Below are 18,354 nucleotides of genomic sequence, written 5' to 3'. Positions count from 1 at the left end.
TTCCTCACCTCACTTCAACAGAAAGTTGGTTTCACCTGAAGAACTAACAGCTCTCAACCAACAGAGGAAATGTTAATCTAAGCCTTTGGGCCCTGCCCTTTCAATTATCCTGAAGAAAAAAAAAAAGTCCTCCTTCACCCCAAGTACACCGCTTTGTGACAGCTATGCCTACAGGACGTGCATTCCTAATGAGATGAAGCAGTGGATTACCCTTCCCCTCCCCCCTCCCGCTCCCCACTAGGAGGAAGCTAGATAGGAAAGAAAGGGTTGGGTGTGTAGAGATTAAGAATTTGACGCCTCTATTCTGACCACTAAAAGCAAGATTAACTGGGCACCAGGAATAAAAAGACCTTGGTAACCCATCCTTTGAGTTACCATGGGGACCAGTGGGGAGGGAAGAGTCGATGTGGGATGAACTAGGAAGGGCTCGTGGTCAGTTTCCTTGAGGAGACACGTGCCGACGATGGCTTCTGTCACCGCATAGGGGGTCACAATTGGCAGGAAATGGATTTGTGGAATCCAGTCAGACGCCTGGCGTTGTCCAGGCCCGCCGCTCCCCGGCCCCCCCTGGGATCGTAGGCACTGATGTGGTACTGGTGCCTCTTCCTAGGTTTGTCAATGGCCTCCTCGATCACTTCAGACCATTCTCCTCCCGCATGGCCTTGGTGCTAAAGTTGGTATGGCAGCCTGCACCATTCCAGTTCCCTGAAATGGGCTTGGGGTCCAAGGTTGCTATCACCCCAAAGTCTTCACACAGCCAATGCAAGATAAAACGGGCTATCCAAAGATGATCTCCCGTGCGGATCCCTTCACCGGGTCCTGTTTGGAATTCCCACGGGGCAGGCATAATCTTAGCATTTGTCCCTGTGATCTTGACTCCGGCATACAAGCAGGCCTGTAGTGAGCCTCCACAATATCCTTACCATAAGCTTTGTCTGCTCCCACACCGCAGTAATACGGACCGTGGGGTCTAGGGAGCCATTGCCAGGCCAACCAAAAGGGTGGCTGTCTGTTCCTGTCAGAGTATATTCCTGCTCCGTTCCAAACCAGGGATGCTGGTTGCTCACCGTGTCCATTACCCATTTACAGCACCTTCCATGGGGTTTTCTGTGACCAAGGCAACTACTATTCAAGAAACTTCTATTCAAGAAAATAGAAGTATAGCTGATAGACTGTTGGAGGATACACAGTGAGAAATGCTGCACTAAAGCCAGAGGAGGCAAAAAGGCTAGAGGTTAAAGGGCAGGGTGAAGGGGGCAGCAGGATGGATGGAAGGAAGGAAGAAAGGAAGGAAAAGAGACAATAAATAAATCCAGCACCATCAAGAAGGAAAAGCATGCAATACAAAAGACAACAATAAATACAGCCTGTCTGTCTGTCAGTCAGAGGCTTTCTTGCTGGACTGGCAAGACATAATTACTGAGAATGACAGCCAAGAATACAGTTCAAAGCTTGAAAGAAATGGATCTGGGTTGGACTCCGAGTTGAGACATCACGTGGCCCTAAGAAAACTATTACCTTTGAGTCACATCTAATGAGGGTGACAATCATGCCTCTCCAATGGTGAAGGGTGACGGAGATGAGTCAAAGTACGGAGGTGAGTGCCAGCATTCAGGGATAGAATTCACAATGAGTGCTGGCTCAGAGCTTCACATTTCACAGTCCAGGTTAGGAAGCGAGGATCAAGCTAGATACACTGTAGCAAGGGTGCGAGAAAGGAGTCAACTTCCTAGAACACACAGCTGTATTTCAAGGTTTGGAAAAGTGTCCCTTTCAGACGCACACACACATGCACGCACATACACGAGTGAATAAATATTAAAAGATCTTTATGTCAGGCTCATGTCAGCACTTGGAAGCAGAGGCAGGGTGGATGTTAGTGAGTGCAAGGCCAGCCTGCTCTACGTGGAGAGTTCCAGTGCTCCCCAGCTGCACAGGAAGGAAAAGACTGACAGACAGCTGTATTACTGACAGACAGACAGCTGTATTTTTTGTTGTCTTTTGTATTGCACACTTTTCCTTTTTGATGGTGCTGAATTTATTTATTGCCTCTTTTCCTTCCTTCCTTCCTTCCTTCCTTCCTTCCTTCCATCCATCCTGCTGCCCCCCACCCCCTGCCCTTTAACCTCTAGCCTTTTTGCCTCCTCTGGCTTTAGTGCAGCATTTCTCACTGTGTATCCTCCATCGGTCTATCAGCTACACTTCTATTTTCTTGAATAGAAGTTTCTTGAATAGTAGTTGCCTTGGGGTTTGCAACATAGCTTTACAACCGATCTTAGTCCATTTTAAAGTATCACTTTACCATTTAAATCCTAGGTCACACAAGTGCCTTGAATCAGAGCTCTCAGCTCCTCCTCTCCTTCACTCATTTCCACGGCTCATCCCATGAATCCCTAAGTTACAGCCATCCAACCTACTCTGATACGCTCTACAAATTAAATACAGAAGAAAAAGAAGAGTTTTACCTTAATTTAGTCCATCTCTAACACTCCGTACATTTGTTTCTAGCCGATCCAGTTTTCTTTCTCTCCTGAGAATGCTTAGCGGATGTAACAAGAGGGCTCTACTAAGGACCAAGTCAGACTTGTTTGGTTAAACTTTGACCTCTCCACCTCTGAAGGACACTTTTGCTAGACACAAAATTTTAGACTGCTTTTTCTCCCAATTCTTCTAGTATTATATTTCACCGACTCTCTTTTCTGTTTGGTTTGTGGAAAGAGATTTGATGCTAATTGTTATCTTTTCCCTCTGTAAGAAATGTGGATCTTATTTATGTAGGATTTTCTCTGTCTTTGACTTCCTGTGGTTGGAATAACTTGATATACTTTGCAACAGCGAGCCCATGGAAGTCACCGATGGCCGCAACACCTTGTCTTTGTAGACTAGACATGTTTGGCATAAGTTTGGATTGGATTACTTCATCTGGTTCACCTTAGCCTGCTTTCTCTATTTCTGTACTTTTACTACAAATTTTAGTTTCCCTTGTGCTTCTCATAAACAATTAACACAACTTAAAAATCTTGAGTCTTCTAGTTGGCTAAACCACGAGTCTAAACCAGTAAGCTACTGACTAACCAGTAAGCTACTGACTAACCACTGTAATTAGTGTCACATCAGAGTCTCTTTAGTCTCCAGCTGAGTCCACTTCGGAACTTTCCTTCTTGGGTTGCCACAGGTTGTACAACCATTTGTCGTTCTCTACTTATTTTGTAATCTTTTCAATCTTTATAATTATTAATTTCCTTTAAAGAAAAAAACCTACACTCTACATAAAGAATTACATGCAACTAAAGAATGCTGAAAGTTGGAGAAATACTTTTCCTCAGGGAAGAGCACACCGACTGGTTATCTAATACAGAATAGTCAGCCCTACAAACATAATACAGGTAGTATTATACAGACTGAGAAGGTTGTATTTAAGATATAATATGGGTCAATGTGGTGACCTTCACTGAGCCACCTAACAGTGGGGATTTGGAACCTGAAGTGGCCACCTCTTATAACCAGACAGCACCCCCCAGTGGAGGGTTAAGGAACCAACCCTCCCACAAAACCTACAACCCAAAATTTTTCCTTTCTAAAAGAAATAAAGGGACAAAGATGGAGCAGAGACTGGAAGAATGGTCAACCAATAGCTGGCTCAACCTGAGACCCATCTCATAGACAAGCACTAATCCCTGACACCCCTGACACTCTGTTATGCTTGCAGACAGGAGCCTAGCATAACTGTCCTCTGAGAGGTTCTGCCCAGCTCTGACTGAAACTGATGCAGACACCCACAACCAAACACTGGGCAGGGGTCAAGGACACTTATGGAAGAGCTGAAGGAAGGATTAAAGGCCCTGAAGGGGATAGGAACTCTATAGGAAGACCAACAGGGTCAACTAACCTGTTGGTCAACTTAACCGGTTGGTAACCACTGGTAGCTCTCCAAGACTGAGCCACCAACCAAAGGCTGTATGGGTTGGTCCGAGGCTCCCGTCATAAATGTAGCAGATAGATGTGGCTCAGTCTCCATGTGGGTTCCCCCCAAACTGGAGAGGGGCTGTCCGTAAAACTGTAGCCTGACTGTGGAATCTGTTTCCCAACAGGGCTGCCTTGTCTGGCCTCAGCGGGAGAGGATGAGCCTAACTTTGCAGAGTCTTGATGTGTCAGGGTCAGGGGATACCCAGGGGGCCCCACTCTCTCAGAGGAAAAGAGGGTGGGAGACAGGGAGAGACTTTGTGAGGGAGGAGTAGGAGGGGACAGCATTTGGGATACAAATAACTATGTTTTTTAAAAAAGAATGTAGGTATGTACATATACACATAGGCATGTAGCAACAATTAATACAACTTGCTGTGGATTTGAAAAAAATTAATTTCAACCCACTTCAGTTAGGAAGGAAGAAGAGGAAGAAATGCAGCGTTTACTCGTTCAACAAGCATTTTCAGAGTACACACAGAGCAGGGAAACTTGCATTAGTACCAGGAGTGTAACAACAAGCATTTTTCAGAATACACACAGAGCAGGGAAGCTTGCATTAGTACCAGGAGTGTGAAAATGAGTGCTGGAGTTCACCAGACGTCCTGAGTTTAAATCCCAACAAACACATGGTGGCTCACAACCATCTGTAATGAGATCTGATGCCCTCTTCTGGTGTGTCTGAAGGCAGCTACAGTGTACTCATATATAATAAATTAAGAAAGAAAGAAAAAAAAGGAAGGAAGAAAGAAAGAGCCCATGAGGAGGAAGAGGAGGAGGAGGAGGAGGAGGAGGAGGAGGAGGAGTGGAAACACAGAACTGAGGACTCCTCAACTGGACCATCGAGGTTTTCTGGGAGGAAGAAGTGGGTGAAAGTGCACCGTAGAGAGACAGGAAGCACAGGATTACAAAGTCCAGCAGAAAGGAAGCATAACGTGTTAGAGATAAACAGAATCTGTAGGACGACTCAGAGTCTGAGTCTGGAGAATAGAAGGGTTGGTCTTTAGACCTGGGAGGGGCTCAGCATGTGAGAGCCCTTGCTGCACTTGCTAACCTGACCTTGGTCCCTGGAACCGGTGGTGGCAGAGGGTCAGTGCCCAAAAGTCCTCTGGCCTCCACACAAGCATGCGCGCCTGCTTCCCTCTCTCTCTCTCTCTCTCTCTCTCTCTCTCTCTCTCTCTCTCTCTCTCTCTCTCTGTCTCTGTCTCCCCCTTCTTCTTTCCCTCTCTCTCTATTCTTTCTCTCTTCTCCCCCCTTCTCTCTCTCTATGTGTCTCTGTTCTTGTTTGTCCCTCTCACAAACATAAATACATAAATGAAAAATTCAAGGTATTAGTATTTATTCATCAGCTATGTGTCAGTTACTACATTCATGTACACACACACACACACACACACACACACACACACACACACACACGCACAATATGAGGGAGGCAAGTATAACCCCCATTCGACAGGAGAGGATAACCAAGGTTTAGCAAGGCTAAGCAAATTATTCAGCAGTGGGTGCTGCTCGGCACAACTACAAGACCAGGCGAGGAAAATGATGGGACAGGCCAACAATCTGACAAAGTCAAACCACTAAAGTCGCAAATTCTCAAACGCTTGACACGGAGTTGTACTGTCAAACGTGGTCCTGCAGGGCACAGGCAGGGAGGAGTGGAACCTGCATCATCAGAAAGCAGCTAACGCTCCCACAGTTGCTCTGGCTACCTGTGAGGGTCTGGGCCAGGGCACCAGGGACGAAGCACACAGGCAGGATGGCCAATGGAGGAAGCAGGAATGCCATGCCCCCTGGTTTCTGGTTCGGCTTCACCACTAGCAGGCTTGGGAAAAATCCGAGGTTCATGAATAGGACTTATTAGCTACTTTTATGTCAGTGACCCAAATACATCACAGAAACAACTTAAGTGAGGAGAGGCTTACTAGATTATGGTTTCACGGTCTCAGTCCATCATAGCAGAGAACACGGGTGGAAGAGTTCAGGATGGCGGACAGGATGTGGCACAGGACGGCGCACAGGACGGCGCACAGGCAGCAGAGGTGGGTTTTGTCTTCCAAGGGACTAATGACTGAACTTCTGCCAACTCCTAAAGTCTCCTTAGCTTTTAAAATAGCACAATCTGGGGACCAGAACTCATGCACATAAGCCCGTGGGCGACATTTCTGATTCAAACCATAGCACTCAATCCACAGCTCTCATTTCATAATGCAAATTCCATAACTTAAGATATATTCGGTCCTGCTTCAAGTCCCCATGGTCCTAATAAGGTCTCAGCACTGCTCAACGGTCTAAAATATCTTCTGACAATTTAAAACATTCTCTTAGTTGGAAAATCTGTAAAATCGAAAAAACCAAGTTATGCGTACTCGCTGTAAATACATTCCAGGTCAACATTCCTAGTCTGTCCGAAAGGGAAGAATGAGACACAGAAAGGGAATAGTGAACCAAAGCAAGATCAACACCAGCAGAGAAAACATGACACCCTGCAGCTCCATGTGACATTAGGGTCACACGGTGGCATGATGAGCTCTGAAGAGCTATTTACCCAGACCTACCATGCACAGCACATGTGACCACTCCCTTGGGGATAGCTTCACTGAGAGCCCACGATCCTTTCCCCAACAAACAAACATTCACATTTCAGACGTCTCCAACATCCTAGAATCACTCTACAACTTAGAACTCAGGCCTAACCTGCTTGGGGACTCCCTGCAGGGTATTTAGCCCCGGCCTCACTGGCTGTCTTCAGGTTTTCTCTGGTTCCCGCAGACCAGGGCTGCTGCAGCTTCCAAGTACCTGCACAGCTGAGCATGGGGAAACTTTTCCCTAGATGGCCCTTTGAGTTTGGCCCCATTTCAGCGCCCGTTTCTGTCTTTCAAATACACTTGTATTGCCATAGGATGGGAGCGTTATCTTAGGGTTTCTATTGCTGTGAGTAGACACCATGATCATAGCAACTCTTATAAAAAACGTTTAATTGGGGGCGTTGTGGCAGAACCTTGCCCTAATGAATAAAGATTTCAGGAAACCAATCATTGGGTGAGGAGTAGGCGGGACTTCCAGGTCAGAGCGGGGGTGGGGTGGGGGAAGAGGAGGCAGGAAAAGTTGACTTGCTTTTTTTGGACAGGGAGAGCTTGGGGGACAACATATAGAGAAATAGAGGCCCCGGGTTTAGATGGCGGATCCGCCAGGATTCGTCACTGGAGGATTTAATTTAGAATGGCTTACAAACTAGGACGCCAGTTGCTGCGCCCAGCGGTTGAGTTACCTGTTGATTTTAAACCAAGTTTGTGTGGTGTTTTCCTTGATGCGGGACTCAACTGAGTTCCAGAGAAAGGTACTGTGGCAGGGCACCCCAGCCAGCCACGGGAATTTGGATGCGTGGTGCTAGCATTGCAGCGATCGGCCATGGGAACTTAGCGAGTCGGGCGGAGAGATTTCAGAGCTCCGGATCAGAGAGTCTCCATGAGATGGGAACAGGCCAGGACTGGTCATGGAAGTAGCGGAAGTAGCCAGACCGCTGGGGCCTGAGGGTAACTGGTCGAGCGTGGATTGCTTTTTGTTACTTCACACGACAGGGATGGCTTACAGTTTCAGAAGTCCATCGTCATCAGTGGGAAGCCTGGCGGCATGCAGGCAGACACGGTGCTGGAGAAGGTGGAGAGCTCTCCATCTGGATCCCCAGGAAGAGAGTGAGCCACTGGGCCCAGCTTGAGCTTCTGAGGCCTCAAAGCTCACCCCCAGTAACACTTCCTCCAGCAAGGCCACACCTATTCTAAAAAGACCACACCTCCAAGTAGTGCCATTCCCTATGGAGCTTTGGGGGCCATTTTTATTCAAACCACCAAACCCTTTACAGAGGTAAATTTCTGATTTCCCAATACAAGGCAAGCAGTGTCCCTCCAATCCTGATAAGCTTTAATGACTGCAACTGATGGGGACTCACAAACTGCATGTTTTTCTGAGCTTTTTAACTATCAGTTCTCTTTATTCACTTAGCTAACAACCATCCCACAGCCCGAGCATTATCCTCTGCTAAATTTAGTCCATTCTTACTTTGATTTCAGACTCATCCAAATTTTCAGGCCACAGGCAAACTGTCAGACTCTGCTAGAGTGCAACACAGGCCTCCAGCCCTGCTACTGAGTCACTGTCCTCTCAGGAACTGGGCATCCACCATGTATTTCTTTCAAAACCCTCACCAGAATGAAGTTTTCTTAAAGCACTCTAGCATTTCCCTAACCCACATCCCTAAACTCTTTCACATTCTTCCTTCAAACCAGTCACAGAGGCCTATGAGCCACGCAGTAGGGTTAAATCATAGCATACCCACTTCTCTGGGACCAGTTTCCTATGTAACTTCATTGCTGAGAACAAAACACTTGACAGAAACAGCTTAAGGACCTGACCTGACATTTGATGGTGTCTGTATATATGAGCAGTCACTCAGGGAGCTCGTGATTTAAAACTACCAGAACTGGTAGCTGAGAACAGGTGTGGTCAGGCAGACTGGAAGAATGGGAAGTGGCAAGCCAGGAAACAAGTGCACATACACAGAAATCTCTCAATATTGGCTTTTTCTTTTAAATTGGATTAAGTTTCTGTCATATACCTGGTTAGGCCATGATCTTGGCAAGGCAGTTCTGGGGATCCCAATGCCAAGCCTCCCCACCCCCACCCCACTTCCCAGCCCCCATCATCCTACCCACACATCAGCTCTGGCTGAGGTAGGGGAAGTTTAGAAAGTACCACAGGCCTACAATTGACCACTCACATCTCAACGGCACATACCCAGAACTATATCAGAAACACTAAATTATCCCCAAGGAAATACTTAAAAAAAAACTTTTAAAAATAACTTTATTATCCACATTATATTTTTTTGCCTATGAGTGTGCTTTGCTTCTCAGAGGCCAGAAGAGGATGTGAGATCCTCCGTATGTGAGTCGTTTGTTACAAACCACCCAGTGTGGGTGCAAAGAACGGAGCTTAGGCCTGTGCACTCTTCTGCCCCACCCTTCTCAGTAGCTCCTTTGCAAGGCTGCTGTTGAAAGCAGTTTCCAGTGTAGTCCCTAGCATCTTTCTGAAAGTGGCATCCTGCTGACAGTAAGATGAACTACTTATTTGCCAGAATATTTCATTACAAATATCCATTAGTTTTTTCTTTTTTAAATCAGTGTCTCACCATGTAGCCCTGCTGCCCTGAACACCAACTGCAGAGCGCACTGGAACTCCAATTCAGAGACCACCTGCCCGTCTTCCAAGTGCTGGGTAAAAGATGTGCACCACCCGCCATGCCCGGCCTATTTCTACATTTTAAAACACCAAAGAATCCTATTTACTGTGGCACCGAAGCTTATCTGGGGGTTGGTTACTGACAGTCACACTTTCTATAAGCTTGAAGAATAATATGGTTAAGTTTCTACTTTCCCAAAAAATATTTTTCAAGTATGGACACATAATAATAGATATAAACAAGCAACTCTGTATGAAATAATTTATTGTAGCATTGTCAAGATTGGCATTATTTTACAGTATTTTTTTTTTCTCTTCAAGAACTACGAATCTAAAGAAATAAAGGAAAAATACTTTAATTAGAACTATCTAAATAAAATCTTCTGTTTGGGTTTATATCAGATAGATTTACAGACATATTGTCACTGAGAAATAGAGTGATTCCATTTATAAAATATGGCAAAAACGGTCCCCCCGAAATACTGTTCAACAACACTATGGTTTAATAGTTTAATTAGTTTAAATTCTCATCTGAGAGACCTAAAAATTTACTGAATGGCTGTGTGGGGACAGTGCTGTGTTTTAATTTGTACTTTGCCCAATCATCCTCCCTTGAAGAAAACTCAGGGTAAGCTACTTGCTAACTCTCTAAGCAACTCAATCAAGAAAACACAATTGCTATTCAATTAAAAAAAAAATCCAGGGGTTGGGGATTTAGCTCAGTGGTAGAGCGCTTGCCTAGCAAACGCAAGGCCCTGGGTTCGGTCCCCAGCTCCGAAAAATAGAAAAAAGAAAAGAAGAAAGAAGAAAAAAAAAATCCAATTTAAGAAAAGAAAAAGAAAGCAATTCCTCTGCAATAGTCTGTAAGACCAGAATAGATACACAACAAATTTAATGGTTAAATTTACATGATTAAGAGGCAAACCAGTCTTCACATTCTGAATCATCAACATAACACTGGTGTATCCTTATTCTACCATAAAGTATCACGTTTATGGCTATGACAAAGGGAATAACCATACAAGTTAAGGTAAAAAGGGAACAAATCACATTATCTGCCAAGATGGAAAATATGGCTGTTTCTTAACATTCAGTTAACACTTCAAATAATCAAATAACAAGAGGTCAAAACAGATTCTGAAAGTAGGCCCTAAAGGAAACAATGTAAGAAGGCTGTCTATACCTTAGTCAGCAACCGAAGTCTATAATACAGAAGCAACAACACTCATAGCTCAGGAGTGTGGGACTGCACAAGTATCAACAGGTAACTGTAACAGACGTCTATGTAAACTGGAGGCCAGACACAGCATAAAATAAGCTTACACAATATTCCATTTAAAACTTCTATCCAAATATTTTATTTCATAGCAGTTTAAAATGTACAGAAACCCTGATGTGAATTCAGCTAAGAGTCTGCAGGAGCAGCTTCTCACAAGGTTCAGATTTCATTCGTTAAGAGCTTGTGCTCGGCTGTGTGGTTCAGTTCAGTGCTGAGACCCAGGGCTTCATTGGCAGCAGGCAGGAAAGCAGGTGTCAGTGGAAACAGGTTATGGCAGGTCTTCCTGTACTCTTCATACTGGGAACTACAGTTCCCAAAGCTGCCGTCCCGCAGTGCCTCAGAAACCTTTATTAGAGTCTAGTGACAGAAGGAGAAAAGACCAACTGTGTAAAGATAGAGCAGCTCATCTAAGTGTTACCAACAGAGACAACTTGTCCCCCAGAAAGACTGCAGTAGCCTCTTCTTATCTACAGTGAGCAATCACTTCAAACAAAGAATGCTAACGTCAAGCTCTGAGATGGGTATGGTGGCACAGGTCCCTCTGATCCCAGCACTCGGGGCTGAAGCAGGATTCCAACTTCAAGTTCTGTATAAAAAGGCACTCAAGTGCCTCTATGGATGAGCGAGGATGTGGTACCTACCTCATGCTTTGTTATTTCAGTTAACTCACACTCAAGTGTACAACAGCTTGCACATCCATAGCTTGCCTGAAGCCACACAGGTAACAATGGATAAAGTAAGATTTGCATTCAGGCTGAGCTCTTTAACCCACCTAAAACTATGTTGTAAAGATCTATGTTTTGTTATCCCTTGCAAGACCTATAAATCAATCTGTGAAGAATCTTACCTTCACATTTTTATTTTTAATAGTTTCATCCAACCTAGTGGCTGTAGCAATTGCTTTCTCTTGCCTTGACTTGTCCAGAAAATACATCATTTTAGCACCTGAAATTCCAAGACATTACAGGGTGAGTGACTCTGAAGACTTACACTGATCACTCGGATGTGGCTTAAAGTGTTTAATAACTCAGTGGTGGGCTGGAGCTGGCATCAACCAGCTTTAGGCAGCCAATCGTGACAATTTCTTCCTATTCAATAACAGCTCATTGAACCTTTTGGCTACATTGAGACTGTGAGTTACCATGGCAAAACAATCAGAAGAGAAGGTAAGAGCTCTTGCTGCTCTTCTGGAGGACTCAGGTTTGGTTCCCAGAACCTATGTAGCAGCGCACAATCTGTAACTCCAGTTCCAGGGAATCTGACCCCCCTCTTCCGGCCTCCACAGACACTGAGCTCATGTGCATCAACACACACACAGGTAAACACTCATTCACATAACATTTTTAAACACATTATCAGAGTTTCTCCTTCACAGTTATTAAACACTTACTGAAAAAAAGCCTAATTTGACAATTTCTGTGATTTAAAATACAAAGTACAGGGCTTAAGACCATCAGTCATTTCAGCTGGAAACACTTTTATACAGCACAGCGCCTTAAGTAGAGCATCTAAAGAGCAAGTTATTGTCATGGAAGGCTGTACTCAAAGAAAGGTCTTTCCACAATCATAAAGAAGGGAACTTTTAAAAGCTATTTAGAATAAAACAAAACACAGTTCATACATGTCCTATAAATATGGTCATGTTCACGGTCTCACTGTATTCTTATTGATGTATATTATCTGGCAATAATTTGTTGAGAATATTATATAATATTAACTTACACTTACAAAATGGTCTTTTGACTTTGTTTTATTCTTATATGGTAGACATTTTCCTTTTCCTTAGAATTTCATTTAATATTTCAAAAGCAATTTCTCACAATTATTTAAATGTTTTCTATTATCCCGATTTTCTAAAAATTATTGCTTCCACCTATTACTTTTTTTTTTTTTTTTTTACTATTTTTAAGATATGTGTGTGTTTCTGTGTGTGGGTTATGAGTGAGTACAGGAAGTCACAGAGGCCAGAGGTGTTGAACTCCCCCTGGAGCTGGACTGCTGCTGAGAGCTGAAAATCTACCGCAGATCACCTGGAAGAGCAACACATATGTGCTCTTAACAACTGAGCCATTTCTCCAACCTGTCCTCTGCTCTTAAAGAGAAATTCTCTGCTCTTTCTGCCTAGAAATGTAATTTATTATTAATGTAAGCATTTCTTCCAAATATGTTAGAATGGAGACTTCTGCTTTAACAACAAAGTTCAGATTAAAATAATCTATATATAAATATGGCATACAGTAGAGCAGTTAATTTGGTACAACTTTCATTTTGTCTTCAACTCCTTTCCAACATCTTTCCTCTAATTTTCATTAATGCTGCCCTTAACATTTTAGGTACTTGTGTAAACAGCATAAAGTCCTTTCCATAACAAGACAGGATACAAGTAAATTTTCAAGATAAAAAGTAGATAAAGAAAGGCTAGGAATGAAGCCTAACTTGCATGAGGCCTGGGCTCAATTTCCAGCACTGCATAAAACTGGAAGTGGTAGCACATGGCTATAATCTCAGTACTCAGGGTGTAAAAGCAGTGAGAAGTTCCAGGTTATCCATGGCTCTAAGAGGCCAATGGAAAAGATATTACACAATCCATCAAACAAAACAAACAAAACAAACAAACAAAAAACCCAAAAAACATAAAAGCAATAAAGATTTGAGGAAAAAATTGGCTCATAGTCCAAAGTCAATGTTAAAGTTTGGTATACACTTCCTTTCAGACTTTGTCCCAGGTATATTTTTACATAGCTGAGATTTATTGTTTGTTAATCTCTGCATATGTATTATAAGAATTATTTATAACCAGGGAGATGTAATCCCAGCATTTAAGTCAAAGCAGGAAGATTAAGTCCAAACTCAACTACATACTAGATTCAAAGCCAGCCTGGGATGCATGACACCTTATCTCAAAACAAGACAAAACAAACAAAAAAAGGCTGTTACTATTATTATAAATTGTTTGAATAAACACTGGTTTAAATGACTACTTGGTATTCCAGTCTACCATTGACTGCTGTTTCCTGTATCTCTGAACATACATTTTAGTTCATTTTCTTTCCCCCAAATTTACATACATTTTAGTAGGTATCTTTGCATTGAAAGCTTTCTTTGCTTGGAATAATTTGGTTTGAGCCAGGGTCTGTGTATATAGCCAACTGTGTATAAGCTAAACTTACTGCCCTGCACCAGCATGTGGAGTCCCAGGGATTATAACTGAAAACTACTACCCCTCAGTTGGATTACGTTACTTACAAAGTATGACTACAGAATGAAAAGACACATGTAATATCTAACTTTTAAACAAATATTTATATATATATTTATAAATATAAACATATATAAATAAATATAAATAAATAATATATATGTATATGTATATATATATGTGTGTGTGTGTATGTGTGTGCTGCACACAGAAGTCAGAGGAGAGCACTGGATCCCCTAGTGGAACTGGAGTTAAGGATGGTTGTGAACTACCATGTGGGGGTCTGAAAACTAAACTGGGGTCCTCTGCAAGAGCAGCAGCACTCTTAACTGCTAAGCCATCTCTATCCCTTAAAATGTGTAACTTTTAACAAGACAGACAAATTGCTTTCCCAATGATGGTGCAAACCATCTCCAAGAGTGCTGCTTACTAAATATACTCTACTCTCCTTTCTGACAACAACACTCTGGCTAGTTACACCCTATGGATGGTCCTGTGCTATTTTCTTTTTTCCTCTGGAAATTAAAAGTAGACTGTTTTCCAAATACAAACCTGCAAGCAGATGCTGAAGAGAGGTAGCGTTGTGTTTGAGAAAATCCTCATTAAAGCTGTGCAAATCTTTGTCGACAAATATCTTCTTCATTTCTTGAGCTAAAACTGTGCTCACGATGTCTGGAAGATTACTGTGATTAGATACTACAAAAAACCAAAAACAGGTGGATTTGTTTTTCATGGACTTGGACGGGGGAACAACTGAAAGATTTTTATACTTAGGATGTTAAGCTTAATGTGTATGTATATACCCATACACACAGAGATAGTAAAATTACTTTCTCCTTTGAAACATTAATAGTCTAGTCAAAAATGCACTAATTGTATATCTCATTGCTTAATTACAGGTATACCACCATTTGAGTATCAGGTAAACATCTGGTTTGGTTAGATCTCTGAAGTCTCCTCCCTGTCTTATTAAATGGAAGATGGCTTATATTTGCTTCTCATAGTTCCATGCATATAAACATCTCCTCCTTATACTTACCAGATTTAGAAAATTTAATCAAGCATTCATGTAACCAAGGGTTATTACTGTCAATGGCAAAGGCTCGTTTAACAGACTGCAACATTAGCAAAAACTTCCCTGTGCCAGAAAAACAAAACAAAAATGAAGCATGAGCATTTGTGTTATCTTTACTTATTCCCTTTAAGAACCTACTTTAAAAAAACACGTGAGAAAAATTTAAAATTAACTTGCATTATCCAATTTTTTGCTTTCTGAAGAAAAATTTAAAAAATTGTTTCACATAAATGTTTTAGTTAGGTTTCTACTGCTGTGATAAACACATGACCAAGTGTGACTTGGAAAGGGTTTGTCATCATACAGCTGGGGGCTCATTACCCAGGGAAGACAGAGACAGCTTCACCCTGAGGCCTGAGGGAGGCCATGGAAGAACGCTGCTTCCTGGGCTGCTCCTCATGGTTTGTTCAGCTCGCTTTCTTATACTTCAAAGAACCACCAGCCTGTGGGTAGCACTGCCTACAGTGAGCTGGACTCTTCCAGATCAATCTGGACAGTACCCAAAGGACAACGTGTGAGGATATTTCCTCATGTGAAACTCCCTCCTCCCAACCGGCTTCGGTGTGTGCTGACACAGAACCAGCCAGCACATGCAAACAATCTGTATATTGTTCACACTAGGCTCACACCAAATTTTAGAATCAACATTATAAAGGTTAGAAGCTGAACTCAAGGCTAGGAGTGGGCAGCTCAGTGAAAAAGCACGTGCCCAGAATGTATGAGGCCGTATGTACCATAAAAAACAAAACAACAATTAACGGACATATACAAACCTCAATTCAAAACAATGTGTTACCTTTTCTAAAATATATTTCAAAGGCCAGCAGGTGGGTATAAATGTTATCTGCAGCAAGGGTTTTTAGAGGAGTGAGGAACTTGATGGCTTCTTCTAATGGATTGTCAACCTATTTTGAAGCAGAAAGGAAAACTTTTATATTTAAAAAGCAGGTAACACAAGCCAAATTCCCCCTCAAGTTTACATATACAGATGTATAACTATTCGTACACTTTCTTATATAACTAAACAAGCATGAAACATTTAAAAATTATCACCTACACGACACGATCAGGGGATAGAGAGATAGCTCAGCTGTTATGAGAACCCAGCTCCTAGAACCATGGTAGGTGGCTCACAACCACCTGTCGCTCCAGCTCCAGGAGATCCGATGCCCTCTACCAGGCTCCATAAGCCACCTCATTCCATACGTACATAAACAAATAATAAAGTTAATCTTTTTTTTAAAAGGCACATGACCAATAGTTTTATTTTTTTAACTCATTTATTCATTTTATGCATGTGAGTACACTGTAGCTGTCCTCAGACACACCAGAAGAGGGCATCAGATCCCATTACAGATGGTTGTGAGCCACCATGTGGTTGCTGGGAATTGAACTCAGAACCTCTGGAAGAGCAGCCGGTGAACCATCTATTGGTCAATAGTTTTCAAAGTAGAAATAGCTACATTATTTTTATAACTATAAAATCAGTGTACTTTTATACAAATCAAGAACTATTTGAAATTATTCCACAGAATTTATGAAATTATACACCAAGTACTGGTAATGCCTTATATATTACAAATGTCAAAAAGAAGTAGGAAAATATCATAACTGGAAAAAACGTAATGAAAAATCTTAAATATTTATTAGATTTCTAACGAATGAATCAAAGTTAAACATTTCTCTAAATCTGGTCCCAAAATAACTAACATTTTGACAAGATCTTAGTTTTTAGGTACTGTTTTTAGAGCTAGATCATTGTCTTAGTTTGGGTTTTACTGCTGGGAAAAGACCAAGGGAACTCTTATACATAAAACATATTTAATTGGGGTTGGCTTATCGTTTCATCATGGTGGGAAGCATGGCAGTATCCAGGCAGACATGGTGCTAGAAGAACCAAGAATTCACACTTTGATCAAAAGGCAGCCAGGAGAAGACTCTCACTCCACACTAGTGGAACCTGAGCATTGGAGCCTCAAAGCCCACACTGCCACAGTGACACACTTCCTCCAACAAGGCCTCCGATTGTGCCATTCCCTGGGTCAAGCATATTCAAACCATCGACCATTTATAGAGAGAGACAGATTAAACCGATAATTCCAGACTTTATAAACTATTTTACTGCTGCTACAAATTCCAAAAACTGGGTGGCTTCTTAAACACTTCTTTCAGTTTTGTAGATTATAAATCTCATACTAGTCTACTCATCAGGATTAAAAATCAACATGTCAGAAGGACTGCATGCCCTTTCATGGGTTCTAGGAAGAATCCCATTCCATGACTTTGTCTACTTCTAAAGGTGGCCCACATTTCTTTCTACTTTAAAAGCCAGCAACACCACATTAAGTCACTCTCACAGCACATCACCCTACCCTTATCTGCTTTTCTCCACCATGACAGACCCTGTCTGACCACACTGGGCCTTATGGACATTTCAGACCCATCTCAGCTGTTCCCTCTCCTTTTTATTGAAAACATTTTTCCCCTCACATAATATATCCTGATTACAGATACCTCCCACCCTCTCTCCTCCCAGTTCCTCTTCACCTCCACTTTTTCTAGATCCACCCCTTTCTGTGTCTCTCATTAGAAAATGAACAGGTTTCCAAGAGATAATAACAAAATAAAATATAGTAAGATAAAACAGAAATAACACATTGGAATTGGACAAAACAAACAGAAAAAGCACAAAAAGCAGTGACTCATTCATTTGCACAGTCAGGAAGCCATAACATATACAAGCAAAGAATCTGCTTCTATGGCTGGCATCTTAAGCTAATCTCTCCATCTTAAGATTGGCGTATTGCAACTTTAAATTCCACTTGATGGAATTTAAATTTCCCTTTGCCATGTACTCACATTCTAGGAATTAGAACATACCTTCAGAGGACCCTACTCTGGCCTATGATAGTTCTATATATAAGTAGCATTAGCCACATTTTTGCCTATTTTGGACACTGCATATTACCATTCAAACAATACACAGTGGCTCTTATATGACTTGAAATATTGCAAGTAACTTCTTTTTTATTTAAACATTTAAATACACTATGGCCAGAGCAGAATCAAATATCATAATTTTGCCATAAAACAATAGTTATAGACTCAACTCACCCTTTCCAGTTTTTCAGGAATAAGTTCTTCCTTATGACCACTGGTAACTTCTTCTTCTTCTTCTCTTTTTTTCTTTTGATTTTTCTGCTGACGTTCCCTTTCTGTGTGCTTTCTCTCTTCTTCTACCTTAGCCTTTTTCTGAGCTCTTCTTTGCTTGCTAAGCATTTTCTTCAGTTCTTTGGCTGACAGGTTTTCTATAAACATTCAAATATGCAAAACATCTGACTGTTGGTTTTCATTTTTTGTCTTTTTTACAATACACACTATTAATATAGCTTTCTTTTTGGAGAAAATGGGGGTTATCTATGTAAAAGGTTTTAGAAAGTATTTTTGTGACTAGCCGAAACATGGCACACAAAAGGCAGTCAATAAAAGTTGGTTGCAATAATAACTAAAACTAATTTCAACTAAGTCCTTCCTCTGTGTCAGCTTGACACAGTAGAGAATCATGAGACTATCTACATTAGGTTGGCTTGTGGACAT

At 41.9% G+C, this 18,354-nt stretch overlaps 1 protein-coding gene and 1 pseudogene across 2 annotated transcripts in view; both read right to left on the bottom strand.

Moving 5' to 3' along the window:
- Positions 1-282: 282 nt before the first annotated feature.
- LOC116913158 lies at positions 283-5,754 on the bottom strand (annotated as a pseudogene).
- Positions 5,755-10,069: 4,315 nt separating this feature from the next.
- The window catches only part of Naa16 (N-alpha-acetyltransferase 16, NatA auxiliary subunit), a 58,530-nt gene continuing 50,245 nt past the window's right edge, over positions 10,070-18,354 (bottom strand). The window contains exons 15-20 of one of the 2 annotated variants that reach the window (XM_032917483.1): positions 17,872-18,065; positions 15,554-15,662; positions 14,722-14,820; positions 14,235-14,378; positions 11,331-11,428; positions 10,070-10,840 (exon numbers count right to left, since the gene is read on the bottom strand). In XM_032917483.1, coding sequence (XP_032773374.1) covers positions 10,643-10,840; positions 11,331-11,428; positions 14,235-14,378; positions 14,722-14,820; positions 15,554-15,662; positions 17,872-18,065 — 842 coding nt within the window. In that variant the 3' untranslated portion in view covers positions 10,070-10,642. Of the gene's footprint in view, positions 10,841-11,330; positions 11,429-14,234; positions 14,379-14,721; positions 14,821-15,553; positions 15,663-17,871; positions 18,066-18,354 lie in introns of those variants that run through there. The other variant, XR_004389606.1, reaches the window with a different exon arrangement.

The sequence above is a fragment of the Rattus rattus genome, chromosome 12, assembly GCF_011064425.1.
Source record: "Rattus rattus isolate New Zealand chromosome 12, Rrattus_CSIRO_v1, whole genome shotgun sequence".
NCBI classification, from domain to species: Eukaryota; Metazoa; Chordata; class Mammalia; order Rodentia; family Muridae; genus Rattus; species Rattus rattus.
The sequence above is the reverse complement of the archived record's forward strand: the minus strand, read 5'-3'. Positions and strand labels throughout refer to the sequence as shown.